The sequence below is a fragment of the Chenopodium album genome, chromosome 26 (genome assembly GCF_948465745.1).
Source record: "Chenopodium album chromosome 26, dcCheAlbu1.1, whole genome shotgun sequence".
Taxonomy (NCBI): Eukaryota; Viridiplantae; Streptophyta; class Magnoliopsida; order Caryophyllales; family Amaranthaceae; genus Chenopodium; species Chenopodium album.
Window position 1 is genome coordinate 9203724 of NC_137859.1, and position 27864 is coordinate 9231587.

Here is a 27864-nt window from a genome sequence, read left to right on the forward strand (position 1 = left end):
AAATAGTAAAATGAGGAGCCGGCTTGGAGACATCGGAGAAAGACCGGGTGAAGGATCTTTTCCCTAACCTCGGCAGAGAGGTACTGCGCCTCCTTTAATTTAGTCTCCAAAAAGACTCGGATTGTGACTCCAATAACCAAATATCCTTCGTATTTTTCGATCAAATCGATTATTCGTTCATTTAAAAGAGCAGAGCCTTTACTTTAGGTTAGGCCGGTCTCGTCATTCACGCAATTTCCTCGTCCATCGATCGATCGCGCGAGTACGCATCCAGTCAGCACATAGCGAACGAAAAAAGCGTTCATCCTGGATTATTTTCCTGAATCAAAATTGATATCATGATAGCATGCCTATTCATTCGGTCAAAGTCTCCCTATCTTTATGGTATTCGTCGTCCTTTGACCGCACCATATTCACCTCAACAAAATGGTGTTGCCGAAAGACGCACAATCCTTAACATGGCACACAACTCCGGCGAATAAACCTTCCCAGAGGTAGACTAGTTTAAATGGAATCAGGCCAGTCTGCTTCCTCAAATGTAGTTTCAGAATCCATTGAATAAGCAGAAAAATCCGCTTTCGAAGAGGGTTCAGCGGTGAGGATCCTTTTTGGGAAATTCAACACCAAAAAATCTCGCATCGGCTTGCTACTTTTTCTCCTAAAAGGGAAGTCAACGACGCTGAAGTTGATGCGAGAGAAAGACAACCCAATAGTAGCTCTCACACACACAGAGTCACACCCCTCGTCACAGTGGATCACTACCCACACTCACTCTCCCACTCGTCAGTCCCTCTCATAACAAACCAACACAATTATTCCTTTTCTTTATTATTATTATTATTATTATTATTATTATTATTATTATTATTATTTTTACCCTATTTTTAATTCCTCCCCTCTCTCTTCCCCTCTCTCTCTCCGCCGCCGCAACTTCCTCCTTCCTCCACCACCTCTAAACCCTAACCACCACCTTCTTCTCGGCGAGGAGAGAGAATTTCCCCTTTCTCAAACCCTAATTTACAATCCTCTGTCTCTCCTCGCTTCCCCAATTTCCTTCGATCAATCTTCCCTATTTTACAATCCTCAGGTATTTTTAATTTATTCTTCTTCTCTCCAAATCGCGCCTTTTTTCCGATCTTCAATTTCTTACCCTAATTTTTTATTTATTTTTTTCGATTTTTTTTATTGTGATTTTGTCTACATTCTAGGGTTTGCGAAAATATGGCAGCACCTCAACCTCAACCTCCTACTGCCTACATTCCACCTGATGAGGTTGTAACTCTAACTCCATTTATTTTCTTCTTTATTATTTGTATTTTCTGATTTTTTTTAATTTTTTTTTTACGTTTTTTGGATGTGATTTAGGTGGGAAATGCGTTCGCAAGGCAGTATTATACAATACTTCAGCAATCTCCTGCACTTGTTTACCGATTTTATCAGGATATCAGTAAGCTTGGTCGTCCTGGAGATGATGGTGTTATGGGGTTTACTTCTACCATGGATGTAAGCTTCTGTTTTTTCTCAGATTTTTTTAATATTATTTTTGATTATTTTTGTTTTTGTGGGTCATTTATTGTTTCATGTTATAATAATATATGTAGCAGATTTTAATAATGTGTACTTGAAAAGTTATTTTAGTTTTATTTATATACTCGTATTACAGTATGCTGTGATGTTTGTTCCACGTAATTGTAGTCTGGATCTATGTGGGATAAATGATGTTTGTTTATATTATTGGATTAATAACGCAAATTTGCAAGTATTAGAATTGTTGGGTTTTTTTTGTTGTTGTTGTAATTAAGTTAAAGTGTTGGTTGTGTGTGTCCAGCTGATGAATAATCTGTGAGGCTGATGGAATGGATTTCGTGCTTTTGTTGCTTTTCTTTGGGTTAACTGTATTTTGATTTTACGGTTTTACTGTGTTTGGTCTTCTATGGTCTTTCGATTGGATATGGTCAATATGGGTATTCTGTGAGTGTGTGTTATGATCAGAATAAGTATCATGGAAGTCTTGTATTTTACTGATTCTAATATGCGATTGTCAATTCTTCTTTTCAGTAAATAGTTCTTGTAAGTATGTAGAAAGTGGTTATTGTTTGATATTTGCTCATATGAGGTATCTATTGTTTGCTATCTAGGCTATCAATGCGAAGATACTGTCGTCTGGAAGTGTTAAGGCAGATATTAAGTTTGTTGACGCGCAAGAATCCTATAATGGGGGAGTGATTGTTCTTGTCACTGGATCTTTGATTTATGCTGATGAATCGAAGCGGGGTTTCATTCAGACTTTTTTTCTGGCACCTCAGGATAAAGGGTTTTTTGTTTTGAATGACATGTTAAGATTTGTTGAAGATGTTCCTCATCAAAAGGAGAGGCAAAATGGTAGTATAGCACCAACTGCTCCGGTTCATGGTAATGAATTGTTTCTGTTTCTATTTACTGTCAGTTTTATAGAGGAGTTTAGCTTCCTGTCCTAATATTTCTTGCCTTGAATTTATTTTTTGTTGCTCCTATTTAAAAGAGGTGCCGCCAGTCCAAGAGAATCACATTATTGAAGAGTCCAATGGTGAAGTCTATAATCCACATGAGAATGGTGTACTTCAAGTTGAGGAAGAGGAAGAAGAACCTGTGGCCGAGGTGGTTGATGAACTTCCGACTGACCCACAGGTTGCAGTTGAATCCATAGTTAAAGTTGAGGTTGAATCAAATGTCAAAGTTCCTGATGAACTTCCAAATGAGTCACAGGCCCCTAAGAAGTCATATGCTTCTATTGTAAGTACTAACTGATTACCTCTCTAGATATTACACCATGAAACAATTTACATCCTTACTCCTCCATGTGCTGAAAAATTGTTTTGTCTGGATGTGGAGAGTAACAGAAAAAATCCAGTATAAAGTAAATAGATACTTATTTGCCAATTTCGCAAGAAGTTAACAAGGCTGCATTAATATTGTTTGTATTGCTTCATGTTTGAGTTTCAAGCCCAATTTTTGCTCTTAATGTATCATCCTATTGGAATAAGTTTATGCTATTGTTTTAATGATAATATGACTACTTTAGTTACTTGCTAAGTGAAGTATATTTAGTGGAGGACATTTTGGATTTTTCCTCTTGTATTTCAATTATATCTTGACGACTGTGCTAGCACAATGATGCGAGTGATGAAGTACAGGACTGCTGAAATGAATTTCTAATTTTTGGATCTGCGTGCTTTCTTGATAACTTGGCTTTTGTGGTGTTAAAGGTTATGAAAGACACTCCTGTTACTGCACCAACTCCGAACCTTCCAAAATCTACACCTAAGGCTCAAGAGCAACAAATGCCTGTGAAAGCAGCTCCTGTGGCAGCAAACTTACCTTCCAGTGCTGATGTGGTTGATGATGGTAATAACCATGAGCCAGAAGGTAGCTTGTTCATCCATACATTACCATTTTATGAAGTTATGATTGCTTCATCACATGACTATGGTTTTCTCTGAAGACAGTCAGTTACTGGTCATTACTTTCTGCTTCTCACTGCTTTTTGGCAGGTGAGGGTCACTCAATCTACATAAAGAATCTGCCTTTTAATGTACCTTATCTTGTGGTTGAGGAAGCGTTCAAAGGTTTTGGCCCAATTAAGAGTGGTGGCATCCAAATTCGAAAGAACAATGTAGGTTTGAAATTCTTGGTTTTGATTTAGTTGAACGTCTTTTTTTGCCTTTTTTTTTTTATTTAAATTACTAAACTATGAGCTCATGTGGATCAGAGTTTCAGTTTTGGGTTTGTGGAATTTGAAGTGGCTGGTGCTGCGCGAAGTGCCATTGAGGTATGCCTTTTCACCGTCTGAAATTTCTAGCATGGCTTGCAGTTGTTTTACAAAGTTTTCATTTTGTGATTTTACTTTAAAATTAATTATAGTTTGCAGACCAGCAGAACTGCACCCTTATGTTTTCTGTATTGGATTTTTGACAGCAAAACATCTTTAGCTTTCTGTAAACCTTTGAAATAGATATTCAAGAATTGTTTTTAAATTCTAGTCAGTACAATGTTGCTCTGAATTCTAAATGATTCTATTGAAGTGTATGACTTCAAGCATCTAATAATGTATTGTAATGTCGTTGCTTTGTGCTGAAAATTTTGGAGCTGAATGGTTGTCAGAAGAGCATAATATTCAGAAATTGCTGATAATATTGCTATAAGAGTTGGTTATCTAGTGAATAATGGAATGAGCAGAAATTCTGCTAGTCTAAATTATAATGTAGAGCTTCCCTTGTTAGTGAATATTTTTTTATTTTTTATTTCGTTAAGTGTCTGCTTTGTTATTTTACTGTTCCAGGCTTCACCCATTACAATTGCTGGGCGTGAAGTTGTGGTAGAGGAAAAGAAGTCCACTGGTTCTCGAGGTAAGTTTGGTTTCAGTTAATGTTTTTAGCTGGTCATATATGGCTTTTGGCTCGATCCACTGTGTCTCATTCGCTGATTCTCTCTCCCACCCTGAAAGAATAAAAAAAGATGAAATGAAGAAATACTAAGGAAAAGGATGAAAAATGGTGGAGGGACCTGTGGAGTTGATGGATGTTGCATGTTCATTAGTCATGGATCATGCTGTTCCCAGCTCAAAATATTCTGCATTATTTCTGTTGTTCTGAAGGCTTACTAATCTGCTTGAGTGATTTTCATCTGCAGGACCCATCCGAGGGCGGTTCCCCTTAGGAAGAGGTGGTGGTGGATTCAAAGGTGAGGGAGGTAGAGGACATGGAGGTTATGGGGGAGGACGAGGATATGGCCGGGGAGAGGGTAACAGGAATGATTTTGGAAACAGGGGAGGTGGTCGAGGATACCATAACCGTAGTGAAGGGTTCCAAAGGAATGATCAAAATGGCAATGGAGCTGGGAGGATGAGTCGCGGTGGAGGTACGGGTATCAAAAGTACAAGAGCACAATTTACACCTGGAGCTTAAGTGAGTTATCAATTAGATTGGATAGTCATTAAGGGGAGCAGTATCTGCTTGATTTTTTTGTCACTTCTTTTGACAGGAATATTTTACTTCTTTATTCCTCCGATTCTAAATTTTGGTCGGTCTGCCTTTTGGAGATACATTAGATAGTATAAGAATGTTTTTGAGTAGGGTACCCTTTTAATGTGCATTGTAGGGGTGATGTAAGATCTAATTTCAGTTGGTATATCTAGCAAGTATTCAAGAGTCATGCTACTATCTTGGTTGAAATTGTGGTATAGTAGGATATTACTGGTATTTAAAATGAATTGACTTTGAATTGATTGTTTGCATCTTCTTTTGTTTACATTTTTTTTTTTCTCATTTATTTATGATCTTATGACTTGTTTAAAAAGTGTGGATCATATACTTAATACTTCACTCTTTTAAGGATTATTGTACTATTGATCTTGTTTGGCACCGAGTGTTAGGCAGAAAAGCACAGTATGTATTTCATCAAAGTACCATTTTTATGATTCCTTCAAAAAAAAAAAAAAAAAAAAAAAGTACCATTTTTATGAACGGCAGGAAGTCCTTGTGTATAAAGTGCAGCATATGTTTCATCAAAGTACCTTACTTGATGAACGATGGTATCAACATGTCATTTGGTTTAACTAATGGGTGCAATGGCTAAGTTAAGTCCTGATATTCGCTAATTGCTAATAGATTTTGCTGCTGTTGCATGTCACTGAAATTATCTTTGAAGGATTGTACAATATTGATTCGAGGTTTTGAGTTTGGTTCACAAGTTAGTATGAGTTTGAAATTAGGAATAAAATAATTCGAGGTTTTGAGAAAGTTCACAAGTTAGTATGAGTTTGAGATTAGGAATAAAATTATGGCAACACTGCAACATAAGTTTAAAATGTGATTCTAAATACCGTGGTATTGTCAGGGAATTGTTTGATATTGGAAGTTTTTGTATTGAGCTAAATCTACACACCCTTTGAGTTTCTATATCGCATACCTTGGAGCTTTGAAATATGTAAAACTTGCAAATTTCTCATACACAAGTTGAGGGTTGTAGACTTGTAGGTACTCTAAACACATACCCCAAAAGGCTTAAATCAGACCTTTAGCACAAATGACCATGACTTCACTAACGTCAATATGTTCATCAACAATTTAATTGTAGATGTTGCTCACACTCACCTCGCTAGAAAAAAGGATGATATTATCCGCAAAGAAATAAAAACAATTAGAGAGAATATAACCATTCTGGTTAGCACAAAGAGTCTCCGACTGCAAGTTGGCTAACAAATCGGGCAAGATTATATGAAGTATTTTATAAATATACTCCATTTTAATATTGTACACAATTATTAGTAGCAAGTAATTTTACGACTGTTTCTTTAATACAAACAATAGTACATTATTATTTTGATTGGCTGATAACACAGTTTTACAAAGTTGTGAGAACATTAGAGCATGTAATCCACAAAAGAATCAAATAATCTGCTCTGAGCCATTGCAGACTAAGGAAATTTTATCCACGACAGGCAAATATATAGTTACGTATCAAACTCTGTTTCACCAAAAACATGTATTAGAGCCAGTAATTTATACGAGCCATGTATTTATGAGCAAAATATACATTTAGATGTGTAACATGAATTCTGAACTATAGTCCTGTCAAATTTTACATGAATAAGTATCAAGTTGCCTCGATTGGAAATCACAGCTAATAAAAAAAAACCCGAGCTTGAATGCTAAATCATATGGCATGAACGAATTCTACAATTGACCAAAAATTTCCTACATAGCAGATAGAAAGCAACTAGATTCTCAAGTGAGTGGAAAGTGATGAAGTGAACCTTGTAAACTTGACCGCCTTTATCAAGCAAATATTCAGTGAGCTTTTCCAAAGAAAAGAAACTAGAGAGCGAAATTGCAACCCTGGACATACTCATTCTCAGTGTCAACATACTTTGTCCAAAGAGGTTTGAATTGGCCCATGGCAATATCAAGCCATGGCTTCATATTTCCATTGAAGTGCACAACTGCAGCATTGCGGATCTCATCCCAGCTAATGGCTGGATTATAACCAAGTCCAAGAACATGCCATGATTTGTCAAGTGGCTTGGTTGTCGAATAGAATGTGATCAGACCTGGGGGAAGGGTCCCAAGTTTCCACAACGTTCGATTTTCATTCTGCATCAATATGAAATTATTGTTGTCAATAAATAGCACAAAATACTCTTGGACCAAATTTCAGCAAGCAAGCAAACAAAAAGACTACACTTTTCTAAAAACACCCTTATTAATTAATGAATAAATCCACAAAAGTGCCGCAGTTTTAGAGCAATGTCAAGAGGATACAGAGCATAGTTCCTTAAGTCACTCAACTTTGGCAGTATCTAACCTAAGAAAAAGACTCAATGCTATGATTGCTATCTAACTAATTCAAGATACCCGAAGGAATAGTAACATATTCTATTCATATGACTTCAAATTGCCAGAAATGTTTTTTCTACACCAAGTATCAAACTATGAGCACACAACTGCATCCACATACAACTCGCCCACACAAAATCATGAGACAAATTGTATGACACAAGTTGTAGAGTGTAGACTTGTACTTCCTAAGTTCCTAACACATCGCTAAACAATTTAGATATTGTAACTAGGGCTCAAATCACCTCCTAGAGTGCTTACCATAAGAATAACTATTTTGTCTATTTATACATGTGTTACCATCAACCAAGAGAACAAAAGCTGAAAGAGATAAAGCTTAAGTTTAGATAAAGGCATTTATAAAATAATGTCTGCAATCAACAAAGGACTCAATCTTACCATGTTTTGCCAGTAGTGGTATTGCTCGGTTGAACCTTCCTTTCTCCAAGCATCCAGATCAAAAAAATTCATACCATATGCCCATGCACATGCTTTCGGATTAAACTTCTCCTTGATCAGGGGATGTGAGAAGTTCATGTATTGAGCATATCTGTGAAATGAACCGAAGCATGTTTCAACTGCTCCATTTACTTTCCCATCCATATCTATCTCCCATAACCCAGTCAAATCTTTCTGCACAACAATATCATCATCCAAAAATAGAATCCTATGTAACTTAGGATACATCTCAGGCAGATAAAACCTTAAATGGTTTAACATGGACAAGTACTTGGGGTTCCTAAACTTCATATTGGTAGTATCCTTCGTGGCATTCTCAATTTTGTTCTCAAAGTAAAATTTCTGCAAGTTTGCAGACTCAAGCTGCTTAAGAACTGGCACATACGATGAATTTAAGAAAGTATAATCCTCGTATGCCTTCACCTCAATGTGAGCTCCACTATAATCCTTCATTTTCATCATAACCTGCATTGCCCCTAGATTCATTCTGTCTGTCACGACATGGAACACATGTTTAGTGGGGTCTTTTGCATTCTTCACTGCCGAATTTACCACCACAGAAGCTGCAATAACATTATCCGAAAAAATAGCATAATGATATAAGTTAGGATCCTCCAATGCAGGCATAGGAGCTTTGCCCTCATCAGAATACTTCTCTGGCTGTGCAATTCGCTCTTCCATCAACCTCATGGACAAGCAGTGCAAACTTTTAGGTATGGACTTTGCAGCAATCAAGCTTGAAAATGCTCCTTGCTTCTTCGCCTTGGTTAACTGCTCATTCAACCCGAAAATAGTGTCCTTTAGCTTCTGAATCTTAAGCTGATGATCAAAAGACTCTTTGGCTTCAGCAATCAATTGCCTAGTGACCTTGATCCGCTCCTTAACCTCCTTCTCAAATTGGCGCAACTGATACTCATCAATCGAGAGAGCATCGGACTCAAATAGAGCACGATAAACAGGCTTACTTAAAAGATCCGTGTAGTTTCGTGAAAGATCAGCAAAGATCCTCAACATCTTAGAGTTCTCAAGTTTAAGCTTCCTGGCATATGATGCATATGCCAGGACAAGATTCCGGTGATCATCAGCTTGCTTCTTAATTTGATCAACACGAGGCTTTAACGGATCGGATTTAAGTGCCAACACCGATCTCCGAGTCGATCCACCACTAATCCACTGAGCATTATAACCCTAATTTCACACAACATAATCAATCAATCAACAAAAACAATTTTTTTTCCAAATCAACAACGAAATTACATCCTTCAATGAACTGAACATCAAAACAAATCAATTGCACTCCACAAATTTCATGCCAAACCTTTCGCATTAAATTCACAGCAAATCAATTTAGCAAAATATGCGATCAAAAACGACGAGCGCTGTAATTATAATTACACATTAAATAGCAACCTAGAACATTAAATTTTATATAAAAAAAAAAAAAAAAAAAGCAAATGAACACGAAAATAAATGAAGCAAAAGCGGCATTAAAATCAACAACAGTACAATTCAGATCGATTAACACTAAAATTAGCAACAAAAAAATGATCGATCTCAAAATTTTGATTAAGTTGATTACAAAAAAAAAAAAATGCAGAAAACAGATCTAAATCAAACTTACAGAAGCGGAAACATCTTGGTAATCGGGATTATGAGTGAAGACGAAGGAAGAGAGAGAAAAGAAAAGAGTAAGAGCAACGGCAATCGACGAAGCGAGGAGTTTAAAGGTAATCACCGACACTCCATGCCTCGCCATTGTTGAAGCTTCTTCTTCTTGGTAGTTTCCACCTTGTTGTTGAACCCAGATTGTAGAGAGAGAAAGTGAATGAAAAGGTGTTTACATTTAGATGAGAAGCAGAGGAGAGAGAAAGGAAGGGTTTTTGTGGAGGAGAGAGAAAATGAAAATGGAAAGAAAAAGGGATTGATGGTTTTTCGTCGGTGGTGGGAAGGGAATGAGCGCGGGGGAAGAATGAAATGAAGAAAAGGGTGGCTTTCTTTGCTAAGTGAGTGAGGGTTGAGTGAAGTGAGTGTTTATTTATTTATTTTTTTATTTTCAAAGGTGTTGGATTTGATTGATAGGTTGTTAGATGGCATTTAATAATGGTTTTAGTATAATAATGATGGTTTACGATCTCCATATACTCTCTTCGTTTCGTAATAATCGTCACACTTTGACTTTTGCATTATTTATATGCTTATTTTGACTACAATTTTTATCAGTATAGCCAAAAACATATACTCATGTTACCATGTAAATTATTTTTTTTTTTTTTTTGACATGACCATGTAAATTATTTTAGATTGGTTATATATATTTTTTTTTATTAGATCAAGTTTTTATACTTCTTAATAATATATAAATCACAATTATTAATGGTCGAAATTGTGCATTGACATGTGCCAGTTAAAATGTTGCGATTACTATGAAACGAGGGGATATGTAGTTGTTTACACAAATTTCGAGTCTAAATAAATAAAGACGGGAAATAAAGTAACAAATGAATTTATATTAATATTTGATTTTTGGGTACAATCTCTGTATAAAAGTTTATAATAAAATAAACTAAGTTCTCTGATTCTGTTCCGCAGCTTGACGATAACACGTGTGTGACACCTGTAGGGTGACGTTTGATGACGTCGACTTGAGTTTGAATGCAGGGTGACGTTTGATGATGTCAACCTGTATTCAGGGGTTTTGTTTGAATACACCTGAACGAGAGCTTATGAAGCTTAATCCCGTTCAAATGTATTTGAGTGTATCTGAACAAGTCGGCACGAGTTTGATGTGCTTGTTGACTTACTTCAGAGAGAATTCCGTTTGAGTTTTATGAGCTCTTGGAATAATGATTTCTGGATCCCCTCAATTGATAGAGGAATGGTGTATTTATAAGAGATGAAAACCCCTTAAGTGGACTTAGTAGGTTTGGGCCTGACCCATTTTATGACTTAAAAGTCTTTAAACCTGGTCCAATTTGATTTATTTTATAACCCGAATTGTATTTGATTAATTCGGATTATTTATTTGGGTGGCCAAAATAATTAAAATGGATCATTAACATGATTTATCCCAAATTAATTTATTTAATTTAATGTATGACACTTATAAAATTTCCGTGTCTACAGTAGTAGTTCAACTCCATAGAACATACGAAGTACATACAAAAATGAAAGATGTGAACTTCGTTCACGGAATCATAAAAGTACATATAGTTCATGATAAAGAACATTAATGCTTACTTCGTTTTACCTCGTAATAGTGACTGGATTATTTACCAAGTATTTTTTGCTAATCTATCACAAGAAAATATTATCAGATTAAAAAGCCGTTGACTTTAATCGTGTATTTTTACTATATCAAATTTTAATTTTTTACTAATATATAATCATAGATATTATGAAAAATATGAAGTACTCCACATGATTAATTTGTGGATTGATAAATGTAATAGTCTAATTGTTAAATTATTAGAGTTACTATATGACTATATGAATATGAAGAAGTATTATTTTAGAGGGAATAATGGGCATCATGTTGTTGGCCTAACTAGAGTATAATCGAACAATTGAGGTAGGAAAATGGCATGAGATAATCAGATATCGGGTAAGAAATGTAACTTGTTAGGCTTCAATTTTCTATTAAGAGAAGTGGGTAGTTAAATTAAATAAAGTTGATGTTGATTATTGACAGATATGGAGTCATCGATCATGCCTCATGTCATGTGCATTACATTTATTTTACGTAGTATTATTGAGTTCACTATATTTCTCTTTTCCAAGTGTTTAATCCTTGTTTTATTAACTTTGACTCTAATTCATGAAGTCAAAATTAGGGATTTCGCGTCTTGTACTTTATTACTGTACTCATATAAATTGATTTATTGATGGGAATTCATGGTTTTTAAAGAAGATATGAGATTTTGAGGTAGTGTTAAATAAAAATCTAAACAGAGGCTTCACAACAAACTGCCCAATGGCAGCAAATGGTCTTCCACAATCAACTGTTATGGATTATACATCTCTCACAATTCAGAATATAAGTTATGATACCCAAAAGATAGACTAAAAGTTACTTCGTATACAATTGTACGTACATTTTGAAATTGAACATAATTAAATCAAACAAAACACCAGACTAAGGGTCTGTTCACATTTACTAAATTGAGCTGAACTGAACTGAACTGATTGGAGCTGAACTGAACTAAATTGAACTGATTGGAGCTGAACTGAACTGATTGGAGATGAACTGAACTGAACTGAAATGAATATTTTATGAGAGAGGGAAATTAGGAGCTGAATTGAACTGAACTGAACTGATTGAAGCTGAATGAATATTTTATGAGAGAGGGAAATTAGGAGCTGAACTGAACTGATTGAAGCTGAACTAAACTGAACTGATTGGAGCTGAACTGAACTGAAGTGAATGTGAACATGCCCTAATCTACTTATCTATATGCAAATCTTCGATGAGTTTGTGATTGGCAACTGATAATACCAGTCCACAAACAACTCATGACACACACACACACACACAAAACAAAAAAAAGGCTCACTTCTAGCCAATAAGTGAGCCTTTTTTGTTCGTCGAGATCAGCCATTCACTGAATGGTTTGTAGACCAAGTGTTATCTTTGCGACAAACTAAGTCTTGGGAGCTGTTAATGAGTTTGGTTTCTTTTTTATGGGCCATTAGGATCGCTCGTAATCATAAGGTTTTCCGACAAGCTGTGCTTTCTCCTGCTCTTGTTCTTCACATTATGCAGGACTGGGTCTCACGAAGCCTCGCAGTTCAGCATTTTAAAGTTTCAACTCTCTTGACCAGTGCAGGTGGCTGTCCTAGATCTAGATCCTCCTTTTCGTCCTGCTGTCTCCACGGTCCTTCCGGGTCTACATATGATATTTGCCTGGTGTTTGATGGAGCTTTTACATCACATGATAGCTCTGCAGGTGCTGGTTGGATTTTTCGTGACCCAGGTTCGGATATGGTATTTGGTGGTGGTTCCAGAGCTTTCCTTTCTTCCTCTGCTTTACACTCAGAATTACAGGCTTGTCTATGGGCTCTCAAGGCTGCTGATCGTTATGGTTTCAGGCGCTTGTTGATGATCTACACTAACTGCTCGACTTATTTTCTTTTCTTCAAGATAAAGGAGGTCGAGACATTTCTTACATCTGGTTGATTCAGGACATTAGGGATATCCTTCTTAGGTTCTCAGCTTGTGAACTTCGGAAGGTTCCTCGTCAGTGGGTGGCTCCGGCTCATTGGTTGGCTATTCAAGCTCGCCGTCGTCATTTTTTGTTATGGTCCTTTTAGTTCTTTTAGTTCTTTTATAGTTCGTCTTGTCAAAAAAAAAAAAAAAAAAAAAAACCAACCTTCTAGTTCTACGTCATTTTCTGGTGTTGATGGTCGTGGCCCTAAATATTTTTCCCCTTCGTAGAATAGCGGTTGTCAAAATGAACAAAAGTTTCACCCACATTTTTTCAATTCATAAAACGGATTCCTGATCAGTAGTATTCCATTTTGGCCATTATTACCGATTTAAGATAAAAGAAATGCTTATGTATTAGCTCATGAAAACCAAAAGGAGGTGATTTCAGTAAAGCCATCATGAGAAGCAAATATTAGGCGCATGGTCATGCTCCAAAGAATTTATTATGGCTAAGGAAGTTTGAACATAGTTACATCCAATAATATTAAAAAGAAGTTGAACGAATATATCACTAACGAACAATGGACGAGATGACATCCAAAAGACTACGACCATTTGTCTAGTTATGAAAACAATTGGAATATTTAATTCAAATATTCCCAAATATCTAAAATTCCTAAATCTATTCATAGTATCTCACGTATATCTTTTCACAATAATATCTCATATGATATTATTATCATAATATCATATCACAATATATATTCCTATCTCAATAATAACAATTACTCATCATCACCAAGTATATATGGATTTGAATATGAACTTGATGGAGGTATTTTCTGTTAAATAGATTTAGAATTGCACTAAGAATCGATCACAGAATTCCTTAAATCAAGAGGGAACCTCTAACCACTTAAAATATCCCTCACTCTAAGAAACCAAAAAGTTCAACATAGACCTTATCATGGATTAGAAGTCTAGAATCATAGTCTTGTAAAAGTGTAATAATTTTATGGATAATGGTTAATAATAGTATTGTAATATCTTATCTAAGGGCCTATTCATATTTACTTAATTTCAGTTCAGTTCAGTTCAGCTCCAATTAGTTCAGTTCAGTTCCAATTAGTTCAGTTCAGCTCCAATTAGTTCAGTTCAGTTCAACTCCAATCAGTTCAGTTCAGTTCAATTCAGCTCCAATTAGTTTAGTTCAGTTCAGTTCAGCTCCTAATTTCCTTCTCTCATAAAATATTCATTTCAGCTCACTTCAGTTTAGTTCAGCTCCAATCAGTTCAGTTCAGCTCCAATCAGTTCTGTTAAGTTCAGCTCAGTTCAGTAAATGTGAACAGGCCCAACTTGATTGTTGATCAAATTGGATAATACAAAATTTAATCCAATAAAATTTGTAACTACAAGATAAAGCTAAGGTGAACGAACAGGAAGTTCTATCTATATGATAATATATTATAGATAATTGAGGGTTCGTTTGGCATCATTATGGTTTTCTATTTTTTGGTTTTTTATATTTCAAAATCATATGATATATGTCATATAATAAATAAAAAAATAGTCAAATTTATTAAAATTATGATAATTTTGAAAACTGGCAACAAAAAAGTGAAAACACCTTTTTCTTGTTTCCTGTTTTTGGTTTTTTGTTTTCAAAAAAACAGAAAACTAAAAACGAAAAACAATGCCAAACAAGCCCTGAATTATTAACATATGTAAATAGCATAGTGATTAGTGGAACACAATATACTATTACCCAAAAAAAAACAAATTCTATTAACAATATACGAAGTACATTCCCAATTAATATAAACCAGTTTCCATTTAAAAAAGTTTTAATCACTAAAATTAAACCATACGTATAAAAAAAATTAGTACTAGATATAATAATTACTTTCTTAAATTAAATTAAAAATTTATTTGATGCTATAATAATTACTTTCTTAAATTGGTTAAAAGGCTTTTATTGGATTAATTATCAATTAATTGTGGTACAAGAAATTGAAAACTATAGTATATTGTCATTGTACATTGAAGATAATTTATCAAAATAAATTTATGGATATACATACATCAACCAAATCCTAAATCAAAACGGATTAGGATTGAATATTACTTAATTGGTTGTTATAAATACCCCTCCATATATTCATCAATCCTCACCCTAATCTTCAATTCTCTCTTTTAGCCTAAAACTATCATAGCCAAACTTCTAGATTAACTCATCATTCATTGTTAAACAATGGCAAAAACACCTTCAATCGTGTCGTTCGGGGAGATGTTGATCGACTTTGTACCGGATGAAGCCGGTGTTTCGTTGGGTGAATCTCGTGGATTCATCAAGGCTCCTGGTGGTGCACCCGCTAACGTTGCATGTGCCATCACTAAGCTTGGTGGTACCTCGGCCTTTGTAGGAAAGGTAATATGATTCCATCACCCTTTTACATACCTTCGATTATTAAAATACTCGTAAATTTTTTGCAACTTAATTTATTAGCGATAGCATGATTATTCCGAATTGAATTTGATAATTGTTAGTAATAATTATCTTGCAAATATTTGATGTTATAAACTTCAAACTATAAATTTATCGACCATTAATTTAATATTATTCTATCTTAAATTCTTAATAAAATTATTTGCAGTATTGGATCAGAGAACAATAAATCTTTTTATTTGTTTTTAAATAAATCAAGAATGTAAATAGATTATTGTTATGGTTAACCTAATTTTTCTTGTTTTGATGTTTTAAATTAAGGCTCAATTTAAGATTACTACACTACAAGAAATAAGATCAAAGAGGGCAACTTTAATCGCCCTCTTAGAGCCAAATTTCGCCTTCTTAGGCAAAGAGGGCGACTTTTAAATCGCCCTAAAGTTGCCCTCTTAGCATCGTTGTATTAGCTTCGGAGGACAATTTAGATGTTTCGCCCTCTTTGTATGAGATCAAAGAGGGCAAAAAATTTCGCCCTCTTTGAATGAGATCAGAGAGGGCGAAATTTTTTGCCCTCTTTGACTGATTCAAGCAGAGCAACTAGTTTTTTCGCCCTATGAAATCAACTCAAACAGGGCACCTTAGTCGTCCTCTTTGTCCATTATCAAGAAGGGCAAATCAAAAAATCGCCCTGTTTGTTGTTTTTTTTTTTAATTTTTTTAAAAAAAAAATTAGTTCTCTAATACAGGGCATATATAAAGTAATACAATAATTTATATAATTATGTAATCAACATTATTTATTAGCAAAAAGTATATTACAAGAGAATGTCTTTACAATAAAAAACAAAAACCAAAAAAAAAAAAAAAAAAAAAAAAAAAAACTATTTTCATAAACATGCTACTTGTACAACAAACATAATTAAGCTAACATAATGCACAACTGCAATATAATTTTCACTCCATTGCTAGTGAAGCTGAAATTTATGGTTCGAGTGTCCTTGGACTTGTCTTCACTTGTCTTCCACAATAGAGTTGCAATTAATCATCAGAATTCAGTTTTACTCTTCAATTCAATTATTCCTGTAATGTTGTTACTCCATTTTCTGAAGGAATCAAAGAATTGAAAGTTTAACAGAAGAGGGTAAATAGTGAGAGAAAAAAAAATAAAGATGTTATAGGTTATTAATACATACAAAAGCATCAGAAATTCAGAACTGACCTTGCCCAACAAGTATTGCAGAATAGATGTCTACAAAGTTATCTATTCAAAGTTATCCCACAAAGTAATCTGTCCAACAAAACTCAAGCTCAGCTCATAGGAGGTTTTCAACAATGAAAAAATTATTGACTCCCGGAAAAGTGTGCAACACATAATCAAGCTTGCCAAGGAAAGATGTATTAGTATGATGATCAGATCATTCTATCAGGAACCTAATTAACCCTATTAAAGATATGAAATGTTTCTGCATTATAATCATTAATTTTAATGCTAATCTGTGGAATTATTCCTCAATCAGTAGTTACTTAGCTTGTTCACTGTGTAATCTTTGAAGCAAAACAAGTTGGAATAGATGAATAGAGGTGCATATTGGGACTTTTCACTGTGTAAGTACCTCTTGGAGTAGCTTTGGGGCATAGATTGCAGTTGATGGTATTTGTTCTGCACTCTTCAAAACAGTTGTATACCTGCATGCTAAGGTAGTCGCAACCTTCCACACAAACATGAATATAGGGAAATTCAATGAGAAATTCCACACAAACTAAAGACACTTCATCTCATTAGATAGACACACATTGGAGAATTAGACATTCAGGAAAAGAAAAAAAAGAGGCAATGCTAACACCTTAGCCTGTTTCAATACTCACCTGCATAATATCTCATTAGACGAACACACATTGGTAATTCGGCTTTAGCAGCTTACTCATAAGGCTTGCCATTGTCCCAAGTCTCAAGGGCAGCTATCTCATCAGTATGCTACTAAATGACTCTAGAGCAGTTGAAGATATAACACTTTAGCCAGTTCAGAATTTGCAATTTATACACATCAATTTTCAAATCTCAAGACCAATATTAACAAGAAATATGCTGCTTAAAATTTGAATTGTTAAACTCAACCAAACTGATAGAAAATTGGTCATTCATAACCAATTTGTTGTATAAAAGCAGATCACAATTATAAAAAAAAAAAAATAAAAAATAATGCAGCTGAACAAATATCAGATAATAGACATGTATAATGAAAAAATTAAACAATTAATTAAAAAAAACAACAAATTATTCAAATAATACCAGAATTTAGTGACTTGACTAAGGAATTTGAGCAGCGAACCAAACTAATTGTGCTTCAAACCCTAAATTAAATATAATGAGACAATTAATTAGCAGTAATTCTAGATTGTGAAATTGCAATTTGATAATTTAACACATTACCTAAGAAGGTGCTTTAATAGAGGAAATTGCTTCAGCAGAGGAAAAAGCTCAGAGGCTGCTTCAATGGAGGAGAAAGCTCAGAACTCGCTGCAATAACGACAATCAGAAGCTTAACTCCATAAATTTCGCATGATCTGCAACAAATTTTGAATCCTAGCAACAATTTCTAAAAATTCGAACAAATTAACTAGTGTTAAACCCTAGATTTTGAAATTGATATTTTCGATAAATTAACAAATACTACCTGATAAATTGGTTTGATGGAGGAGCTATTTCAATTGGAGGAGAAAGCTCAGAAGCTGCTTCAATGGTGAAGAAAGCTCGAAAATCGCTTCAATGGAGAAGAAAGCTCAAAATCCGCTTAAATGGAGAATACGAAGTATGAATGCTCATATTGTGAGGAGAGAGAAAGATTTTACAATTTTATATTTCTGGGTTTGCCTTACTCCACAGTGTTTTACTAAGTACTCCGTACTCGTCTTTGTTATTTGTGCGAGAAAGGAGCCAAAGAAGACAAATGTTTACAATCCGTCCTCTTTGTTTATCAAGGATGGCGATTTTTAAGGTCGCCCTATTTAAAAAAGGGCGATTGTTTAATTCGTCCTTGTTGTCTGATCAAAGAGGGCGAATTTAGTTCTATCGCCCTTATTGATCAAGTATAAGACAACGACTTATTTTTCGCCCTCTTTGATAACAATAAAATAGGGCGAGTTACGTATGCCCTGCTTGATGCTTTATAAGAAGGCAAACTTCAAATTGCCCTCTTTGCCAAAATAAAATCGCCCTCCTTGAACTGTTTTCTTGTAGTGCTATAACTATTTAATTAATTGACTATGTGTTTCTAAAATTTGTTTGATTTGCTTTTTCAATGAAAAACCCTAATTGTACGTGTACTAGTATTCTCCTAAGTGTTAAATTCACTTGATTCGTGAAAATTTCTAATAAATTGATTTCATGTTTCATCTATGTAATTGTGTTATAGGTTGGGGATGACGAGTTTGGTAAGATGCTCGTGGACATACTCGATAAGAACGGTGTAAACACCGAAGGAGTGTGTTTCGACAAGGTTGCTAGGACTGCCCTAGCATTTGTTACATTAAAGAAAAACGGTGAAAGGGAATTCATGTTTTACAGGAACCCTAGTGCAGATATGCTCTTAGAATCATCGGAGTTACCTCTTGACCTAATCAAGCAAGCCAAAGTGTTTCACTATGGCTCGATTAGCTTGATCACTGAGCCTTGTAGGTCAGCTCATATCGCGGCTATGAAAACTGCTAAAGAGGCCGGGGTTCTCCTTTCGTATGACCCTAATTTGAGAGTACTTCTTTGGCCTTCTTCTGAGGCTGCTAAGGAGGGTATTATGAGTATTTGGAAAGAGGCCGATATCATTAAGGTTCGTTTGTGCTCTTTAATAATAAACTTAATTCTAATTGAAGTGTTAACTAATGTTTTGATTGTTATAATTAAAATCTAAATTGTTTTGTTTGAAATAGGTGAGTGATGAAGAGGTCGAATTCTTAACTGGTGGAGATGCTAGTGATGACGAAGTGGTGAACAAATTGTGGTTCGATGGCCTCAAGCTCCTCCTCGTTACATACGGAGAGAAGGGTTGTAGATACTACACCAAGGTTAGTTATACTTGTTTATATGTTATGCTCTTGCATAAATCAAAGTATAAAACTTTTGGAACAGAAAGTTGATTATTGGATGAAATTTGAACAATTTGCAGGATTTTAAAGGATCATTGAAGGGTTATTCAGTAAACACGGTTGATACAACAGGAGCAGGAGATGCATTTGTTGGTTCTTTTCTCTATTCGCTTGCTAAGGATTCTTCGATTTTGAAGGTAACATTAGCAATTTTCAATCCTCAGTTTTTAATTAATCCTCGATTTTTCATATATTAACAAATATGATGAATTTAAAGTTCTCTAATTAACATAATTTTGCCTTTTTGTTTAGATCTTTTGGTTCTATTTTTATGTTGTGGATTAATTAATTTTATAACAATATCGAACAGGATGAAGTTAAGCTAAATGAAGCATTAACCTTGGCGAACGCTTGTGGAGCTCTATGCACAACCCAGAAGGGTGCCATCCCCGGGCTCCCAAGTTTACCTGCTGCACTTGAGCTGATCAAACAAGGAAATTGATCGAAATTTTATTTTAAATAATAATTTGCTCATGAATAAGACTAGTTTTAGTTTTTTGTTTAAGTTCGAACAATAGTGTTTTATGTTTTGAAAGGCTAACAATGAAGATCCTTTCTATGCTTATATATTTATCGCATTTGTCTTTTACACAATTTCTCATGATTTTAATCTCTAATTTAAGAGTTTATAAACTATCGAGTAACTTGTGCAGAAGAAAATCACGAAAACCTATACTTTGTACTACGTACATCGTACTAGGCTAGATCAAGTTACCTTGGCTGAATAATTCTTGGTACCACAACTTATACAGTATGTTGCATAAGCTTGCAACTGCAAAATCGATTATCAATGTGTATGTTTCCTGATCAAAGCATGTGTACGTTTCCTGATCAAAGTTTCAAAGTAGGCTTTTTTCAGATTAAAATCAAGGGGACATCATAATTTATCTGATGTATGATTACCTTTGTCATATCAAAGGGGAAACACAATCCATAATTTACCTTTACAATCAAGTATTTTACTCCGTATTTGGGTAAGGAGAGTTTTCTTACAATAAAGATCGATGGAGATCTTACTCGTATGTGGTGAGAATTGAACCCCTAGAGATGGAAGGAGGGCCAATGCCATACGAACTTTTATTGATAGCAATTAGCAAAGCAATAGTCTGGTTAACCAAAAAAGAGAAGCAATAATCTAATGCAGAAACATCCTCAAGAGTAATAAGCAACCCAAAATCTAGTGGATTTAGTGTACAATCCTTAATGAATGATTTTACAGACCTTAACATGATGTACAAACCTTATTCACAAGAACAAAACATATTTACTCACTTTTTTTTTTAGTGGATGATTTTATTAATTTCGCAAATTAACACATTTATTTACTACTTTGTATACATTACCAAATTAACCAATAATCATACAAAGAAATATAAAAACATTAAAACAAAAAATTCCCAAAAAAAATAAAATTACTTGTACCCTTTTTTCCCTTGCTTTCTAACATGATTTTGCAAAAATCCAATCCCCTTAAAAGCCTTAGAAAATTTCATCCCCATACTTAGATTCATCTTCCCAGCAGACAACTTCAAAGCTTGTAAACAACAAAATTTACCATTATCTTCATAATAATCATCTTCATCTTCATTAATCATCATTAAATCCTCCATTTTTTCTTCCTTCTTCTTTCCTTTTTTAGTAACCTCTTCAACCTTATTTGGCTTTTTATTCTTGTTTAACAACTCTGTTTCATAAGTTTCCCATAACAAATCCATACCTTCTTCACCTCCTCCGCCATTAATAGGTGCTTGATTATTGCTCCCATTATGCCTTTCTTCAAAAATCTTACATGCCAAAGTTCTCCTCCATTCTTTTTCTTTCCTCATTGACCCAAAACTCCCCATATAAGGTTGCCCACCAAGTGTTTGTGAAAATGTCTCAGTGAATTTTTTCTCATCATCAACCTTAAATGACCTGCTTTTTGGTGTTTTAATTGCCTCGGATCCTATTTTTGACTCGACTTTTTTCAATTTTTCTTCTTTTTTAACCTTTTTGGGGGTTGTGCCAACTTTTTCTTTCTCCATAGTCAAACTTTCACACAAATCCCCTGTTCCTTTTCCCACAATTGAAGCATTTTCCTCGAAAAATTCAACTGGGTATTCTTGAATCTTTTCAATTTTTTCTGGAGTTTGTTGAATTTGTTCAATCTCAACTGGGTTTTGTTCAATTGTGGGAATATCGAAGACAACCTTGTAAACTTCAAACTCTTCAATGTGGGTTGAATTCTCATCTTCATCCTCTGAATTTGGCCGTAAATTCTCTGAAATTGAATTGTAAGCTGTAAGAAGTAAACCCTCTTTGGAATTGATGATGGATTTGAGTGGAATAATAGTAGTGAAGAGTGAGAGAAGAAGAAGAGAAGTGGTGAAAAACAGAGGAGAGAGAAAAGATAGGAGCTTGAAAAGGTAAGGGGAGAAGAAGATTAAGTAAGAGAAATAGAGTGGATGAGATAGAATAAAAGAGCAAAAATTAGTGAATTTAGAAGAATTCTTCTTGGTTTTTGTGGTAGATTTGGTGTTTTGAAAGCAAAGTTCTGTCATTGTTGTTGAATTTGGAGAATGTTTGAAAAACAGAGGAGTTGAAGAATATGGTGAAAATGAAGGTTTTTGGGATTGATTTGTTTGTTTAAATGTGAATGTGTTTTGATGGTTTGGTCATTGAGAGGAGAAGAAGAAGATGATGGGAGTTGAAAGAGAAGTGAGAATTGTTGGCGTGAATAAAGGAGAGGGAGTGGAGAGAGAGTGAAGCTAACTAACTGATTGGAAAAAGTGGATGATTGTTATACTCAGTCATAGTGGATTACTTTATCCATTATTATAAACCAGTAACATATACGAGTATGCTTTTACTTTGTGCACTATTTATATACGAGTATTGGCGTACTTCGTATAAAATGTTGTTGGATTACGAACATATACTTAAGTAACTTAACCGAAGTAATACACTTATTAAAGTATAGTGGCAAGTAGATTAGTACTCCCTCCGTCCCTTTATTATATGTCTGTATTTCTTTTTGTGGTGATCAAAATTAAATGTCTGTTTCTATTTATAGGTTGTACATTTTGCCAATATTATTCTTGTTTTGATGATTTGTCATTATTTTTTTTTTTTTTTGTACTTTATCCAATACTTTCTCTCTCCTAATTCTCAACCACATTTTTCTTTCTCTCTATCTCTTTCTAACCCCACATGCATATTTGTACTCCCAATTTTTAGTTTTAAGAAATCTTTAACTTTCTTAATTCCTGCGCAAAATGAGAAATAGGCATGTAATAAATGGACGGAGGGAGTACTCCATAGCTATTAATATTTTTTTTGACAACCTCTCCATAGCTATTAAGTATTAACCACATCACATCGATTTCCTTTCTTCATTTTTTTTTTTTTTTTGGCAAATCATCTCTTCTTGTAGCTGGAATCTTTGAAGAATTATAGTGTGATGATCTATATAAGTGAAAAAAAAAAAAAAAAAATAAAAAAAATTAAACAATAGTTGGTGAAAAGGTTAAAAGAAATGCATGTATGAAAGGGTATGTTAAGATTGTTAACATCATCATAGGGGTATGTTTTTGTCATCTAATGTTTGCAAGGGAAATTTGTAATTCTGTACTGTGTCAATAAAATTAAATTATTGTTTTGTGGTAGATTTGGTAAATTAAGCTTTATGAAATGCTTGCAAATTTGCTTTCATTTTACCCATAAAGCTTAATTTACTATTGCAAGTTTGCAACGAATAAATTAATTTACAACTTTACAAGCATTTCATAAAGCTTAATTTATTCGTTGCAAACTTGCAATAGTAAGTAGCTTAGCATGGTGAATGTATGCATGTTACATTCACTAGTAGGAGGTCTTGTACTATTTTAGGCTTTTATCGTTCTTCACCTCAAAACAATGAGCAATTGAGGGACCCTTATACATAACCCTATCCCTCTTTATATCATTTTATGACTAGCTGGTCAAGTTAAATACATATTATCTCGGTGATTGAGTTGGAGAAATCATATCATAATACTTATCTCATTAATTACTACACAAGTAATCCGTTATAAGAAACCCAAAACCGGAAATTGAAACTATTTATTTTGAATCAAAATCATTTTATGGCACTTTCATCATTAAAAAAGTCTGAGCACCAGCTGCTCGACCACATGTTCTAATTTGAATACCAACATAAGCTACATAACTAACCATGAGTGATATAATTACTCCTGGTTTAAAAAACTTTCTCTGTTCTCTCTCTTCAAATCTACCCACCATATTAAAACTTAGGGGCTGCCATCGATTTTTATCGGTGGTAAGCCCCAAATTCTTCTTTAACTTAATGTTTTTTGCTAATAAAGATCACCATCAGTATGGTGATTATAATCAGTCCCTCCATGTAGGGTTTTGTCAGTCCCTCAATGTAGGGTTTTGCCAGTCCCTCCATGTAGGGTTTAGTATTGTTTGTTTGTTTGGTTTTAGTGTATGCAGGGATACAAATTTAGAAGATTCGTCTTGTAAATTTGTGGAATTGCGCGTCTGTTGGTATAGGGGTGCAAATTTAGAAAATTCGTTTGGCAAATTTGCAGATCTTGATGATCAATCAAGTTATATCTCTTTTGCGACTATACATCAATGGAGCTTTATCAAGAACGATGCAAAGACATCTAAAATTATGCAAGAGCAGTTCGGAAGCGATGCCATTAGTTTAGGGGTATTTAACTCTTGTATTGAGAATTTAGATCTTTTAAGGGATGATTGTAAGTGTCGAATGGCTATTATTATTTAATGAAATCACCCCTCCCTATTCCATTCAAAAAAAAAAAAAAAAACTAACCATGAGTGATAACTCAAAACAATAAACTTTCTGACACTTCTTGGATAAATGCTTTGGGCATTCCATAAGTTATACAAGTAAATGCCACCTTCATCATATCCTAATGCCAAAACCACATGCATTAACTCCTTAATCCTTATATGTCTTACTATTCTCAACAGCTCAAGTTAGCTAGCATCGTAATACCAAAACCACATGTTCTCAATATTGACACAATGCATTAGGTTACTACTTTTTTCTAGTGCTTTTATATAGAGTCTATATAAAAGTTCCTAATTCTCTAAGAAACTTCATCTAAAGGGTATTTTAATTTAATATTTTCAAAGAATGAAATATACACGGTTCTAATGATCCCTTTTAATTAATCTTATTCTATGTAAAGTCCCTGGTATTATCTCTACTAAGGCCTATTCTCTTACGTTGAAATTCAGTTTAGTTCAGCAGAGTTCAGTTCAGTTCAGCTCCTAATTTCCTTCTCTTATAAAATATTCATTTCAGTTCAGTTCAGTTCAGTTCAGCTGAGTTCAGTTCAGTTCAGTTCAGCTGAGTTCAGTCAATGAGAATAGGCCCTAACTCTACTACTCATGTCTTTTGACACTGTCTTAGGGCCTGTTCACATTTACTGAACTGAACTGAACTGATTGGAGCTGAACTGAACTGAACTGATTGGAGCTGAACTGAACTGATTGGAGCTGAACTGAACTGATTAGAGCTAAACTGAATTGAATTGAATAGAGCTAAAATGAATATTTTATGAGAGAAAGAAATTAGGAGTTGAACTGAACTGGTTGGAACTGAACTAAAATAAACTGAACTGAACAGAAATTAAGCTGAAGTGAACAGACCCTTATTGATTGAAAATGTCATTATTCTTGTCAAGAAAAAAAAGAAAATTTCATTATTGATTTTGACTGAATAAAACTAATTGAATATGTTTTTAAACTAATTCTAACTCAGCTCATTGAAATTATTGATTGTATGCTAGTGATTATAGTGTTTTAGCTAGGTGAATTATTGAATTGAGCATAGCCTTAATTTGTAATTTTAAGATGAAAAGAATATGTGGTAAAGCATATGGTTGTTACCGAAATGCCACAATTAGGGGTAATAATCATGACTTTATCTCAATCAACCACCATCTAAGCCCTGGCCATTGGGGTTTTGGTTTTGAACGGTGAATCCACATGAATTTAGTAATCATATACTTGTCGACAAATTTTTTTTTTTTTTTTACTTCATAATTTACATAATAATACTACTCCCTAAATAAGATTATAAATTGTACAATAAAATTCATATGAGTTCAAATAAGGGGTCGTATCAATGTGATTAAAATGAATCATTAGACCATTTTCAAGTTTAGTAAATTAAATTCCCTTATACACTACCTTATTTTTTAAAGGAGATGGACCTACTCAACACGTACCTCTTACAAATTAGACAACACAACTACATAGATCAACTCCAAAGATCGAGTAGAGGGGGAGTAAGGAAATTCCCAAGCATATGTTTAGAACTACATGAATAGAACATTTTGTTTTAGACACTACATACTCTATATCATATCATATAACGAAATTATTTGATTATTTTATGTATGGGTATGGTGAATGCACTATGAATTATGAAAATCTTAATTGACCATGTAAAAACTAAACAAATTAATCTATAAAGCTTTGGTGTAATGATTTCTTATTAAATTATATTTATTAGGTACAAAACTTATGTAAAGAAAATAAAAAGTGTGCAACCACTACATTTCACATCCTGCCTATGTAACTTAATCATGGAGGTCGTTAAGTTGTCTAATGCTTCGTTTCATATTTTCATTCATATAAAAGGATTCATGTCCGACAAGATGCAAATAAAAGTTTACTCTATTTTTCATACCACAATTTGCTTGGTAGTATTTGCAAATGATTTGAATAAATAAGAGGATGATCGAACTTGAAACAAGTTATAATGTTGAAAATAATGTACTTTTAGTTCTTGTGAGACATAAAATCCCATATCCTTAATGACAACAACAAAAAATAATGATTATATGAGCCTCAAAGTTGGGATTGTTGTGTATTAATCCATTATTATGATTATAGTAAACTTAATATTGTTTAAGATTATCCTTAATCTTGTATATGAAGCACGAGTTACTTAATGATGGTTTAGTACTAAGGACTAATATAAGAAGATCCTGCTGGATTAATTAAGAATCTATAGGAGGTGATCAATTAATATCTTACATATGCTGTACAGAATTGTAAATTATGTTGCCTCATTAAAGTTTATTTATCTATGGTTTTGGTGTATAGTTTCGTGCTAATTATAGATTAATCTGAGTCATTTAAGAATCTAAACTTTTATTTGTAAGAGTCAAGCTTTACACTTAACATCTAGCTAGCTAATAAATACCTTAAATTAGCTTGTAAAATTACCTTTTTCTTGTTTGTTGTAGCAAGAATAATTTCACAATTTGTTATCTAACTAAGTAAACTAATTAACCAGTTACCGCTTAAGACACTTTATATGTGTTACACAACTTAAGCCCCAAAATAAATCCGTAACTATAAGCAATGCACTTGCATTAATAGCTAAACTTATTGAAAGCTAGCCAAAAAAAAAGTGAGATAGATCATCATAGAAGAAGAGTTACAAAGATGAGATGACTAACAAACAACTTTAGGGTTATTAATAGAGTAGAGGGTGGATGAAAATGATGGAAGGATTTGATGCTAAAAAGTGTTTGGTAAAGTTGATAAGAAGAAGGTAGCACTAGCACATGGAATATCAATTTTAATGAGTAACGACTCTAGTGCATGCTATACTTGATATCATTTTTGCTTTGCCATTTTGATTTTATTTTATTTTATTCATTTAATTTTTGCTCTCTTTGTTTCTAACCTCTTAATTTTAGAAGGGGTCCCAAATGTTTGTTTAATTTACCTCCACTTTTAGTTGGTCCATAAAATGGTTTACTCATTAGTAAAAATCTATGTTTTTCTTTGTTTCCTTCTCTTATGGGACATTTGTCCTCTTCGGTTTACTAATTTATACCTTTTATTTCTTGTCCTTTCTTTTTAGGGGTGTTATTTTAACTTTTCAAATTAGAAATACTTGATGGTGCAAGAAAATTACAACTACTAGTTATTACTCCTAAATATTTGTCAATTATTTTATTTTATTTTTTTTACCGATTTTGGAATATTACCTTCAATAATGATAAATTTGTGATGTTTCTCTATTTAACTAGTTTTACGATACCTTGGTTAAATCCAATATTATGTTGATCTAGAATCCTAGAATCATAAATTAACTTTAATTGAAGTTCTATCTAAAAAGCTATTCAAAAAAAAAAAAAAAAAAGGTTCTATCTAAGAAGCATATATTTTTTTCAAATATATGCATGTTTAGTAGTTAGATGTATAGTGTAAATGCTTGTCAATGGTTATAGATGAGTCAATATTTGTTTTTAGGACAATAATCTCTCT

At 33.8% G+C, this 27864-nt stretch overlaps 4 protein-coding genes and 1 long non-coding RNA gene across 7 annotated transcripts; 2 read left to right on the forward strand and 3 right to left on the reverse strand.

Moving 5' to 3' along the window:
- Positions 1–751: 751 nt before the first annotated feature.
- LOC145617565 (nuclear transport factor 2-like) lies at positions 752–5248 on the forward strand. Its single transcript, XM_081672283.1, has 10 exons — positions 752–1087; positions 1209–1272; positions 1366–1503; positions 2139–2412; positions 2522–2772; positions 3246–3405; positions 3531–3652; positions 3749–3808; positions 4319–4385; positions 4669–5248. Exons 2-10 carry the CDS (start codon positions 1222–1224, stop codon positions 4941–4943), a joined length of 1398 nt encoding a protein of 465 aa, XP_081528409.1. The 5' UTR covers positions 752–1087; positions 1209–1221; the 3' UTR covers positions 4944–5248.
- A 1277-nt stretch (positions 5249–6525) lies between these two features.
- LOC145616360 (galacturonosyltransferase 8-like) lies at positions 6526–9855 on the reverse strand. The gene is made up of 3 exons (XM_081671071.1): positions 9454–9855; positions 7773–9020; positions 6526–7130 (listed from the first exon to the last, which is right to left on the reverse strand). The coding sequence occupies exons 1-3, from the start codon at positions 9586–9588 to the stop codon at positions 6855–6857; spliced, it is 1659 nt and encodes a 552-aa protein (XP_081527197.1). The 5' UTR covers positions 9589–9855; the 3' UTR covers positions 6526–6854.
- A 5371-nt stretch (positions 9856–15226) lies between these two features.
- LOC145616361 (putative fructokinase-5) lies at positions 15227–20002 on the forward strand. Its single transcript, XM_081671072.1, has 5 exons — positions 15227–15403; positions 18834–19244; positions 19345–19479; positions 19581–19697; positions 19871–20002. Exons 1-5 carry the CDS (start codon positions 15227–15229, stop codon positions 20000–20002), a joined length of 972 nt encoding a protein of 323 aa, XP_081527198.1.
- On the reverse strand, positions 16283–18471 carry LOC145618549 (uncharacterized). Of its 3 annotated transcripts, XR_014107943.1 has the most exons (7): positions 18096–18469; positions 17852–17938; positions 17711–17772; positions 17287–17408; positions 17034–17129; positions 16640–16708; positions 16286–16523 (listed from the first exon to the last, which is right to left on the reverse strand). It is a non-coding gene; the product is annotated as an uncharacterized LOC145618549 (long non-coding RNA). The 3 variants fall into 3 exon arrangements; XR_014107942.1 differs by having other exon boundaries at positions 16283–16523; positions 17287–17772; positions 18096–18471; XR_014107944.1 differs by lacking the exon at positions 17287–17408 and having other exon boundaries at positions 16287–16523; positions 18096–18468.
- Positions 20003–20737: 735 nt separating the features above from the next.
- Positions 20738–22341, reverse strand: LOC145618365 (acidic leucine-rich nuclear phosphoprotein 32 family B protein). Its single transcript, XM_081673137.1, has one exon. The coding sequence runs from the start codon at positions 22098–22100 to the stop codon at positions 20973–20975; it is 1128 nt and encodes a 375-aa protein (XP_081529263.1). The 5' UTR covers positions 22101–22341; the 3' UTR covers positions 20738–20972.
- Between the last annotated feature and the right edge of the window lie 5523 nt (positions 22342–27864).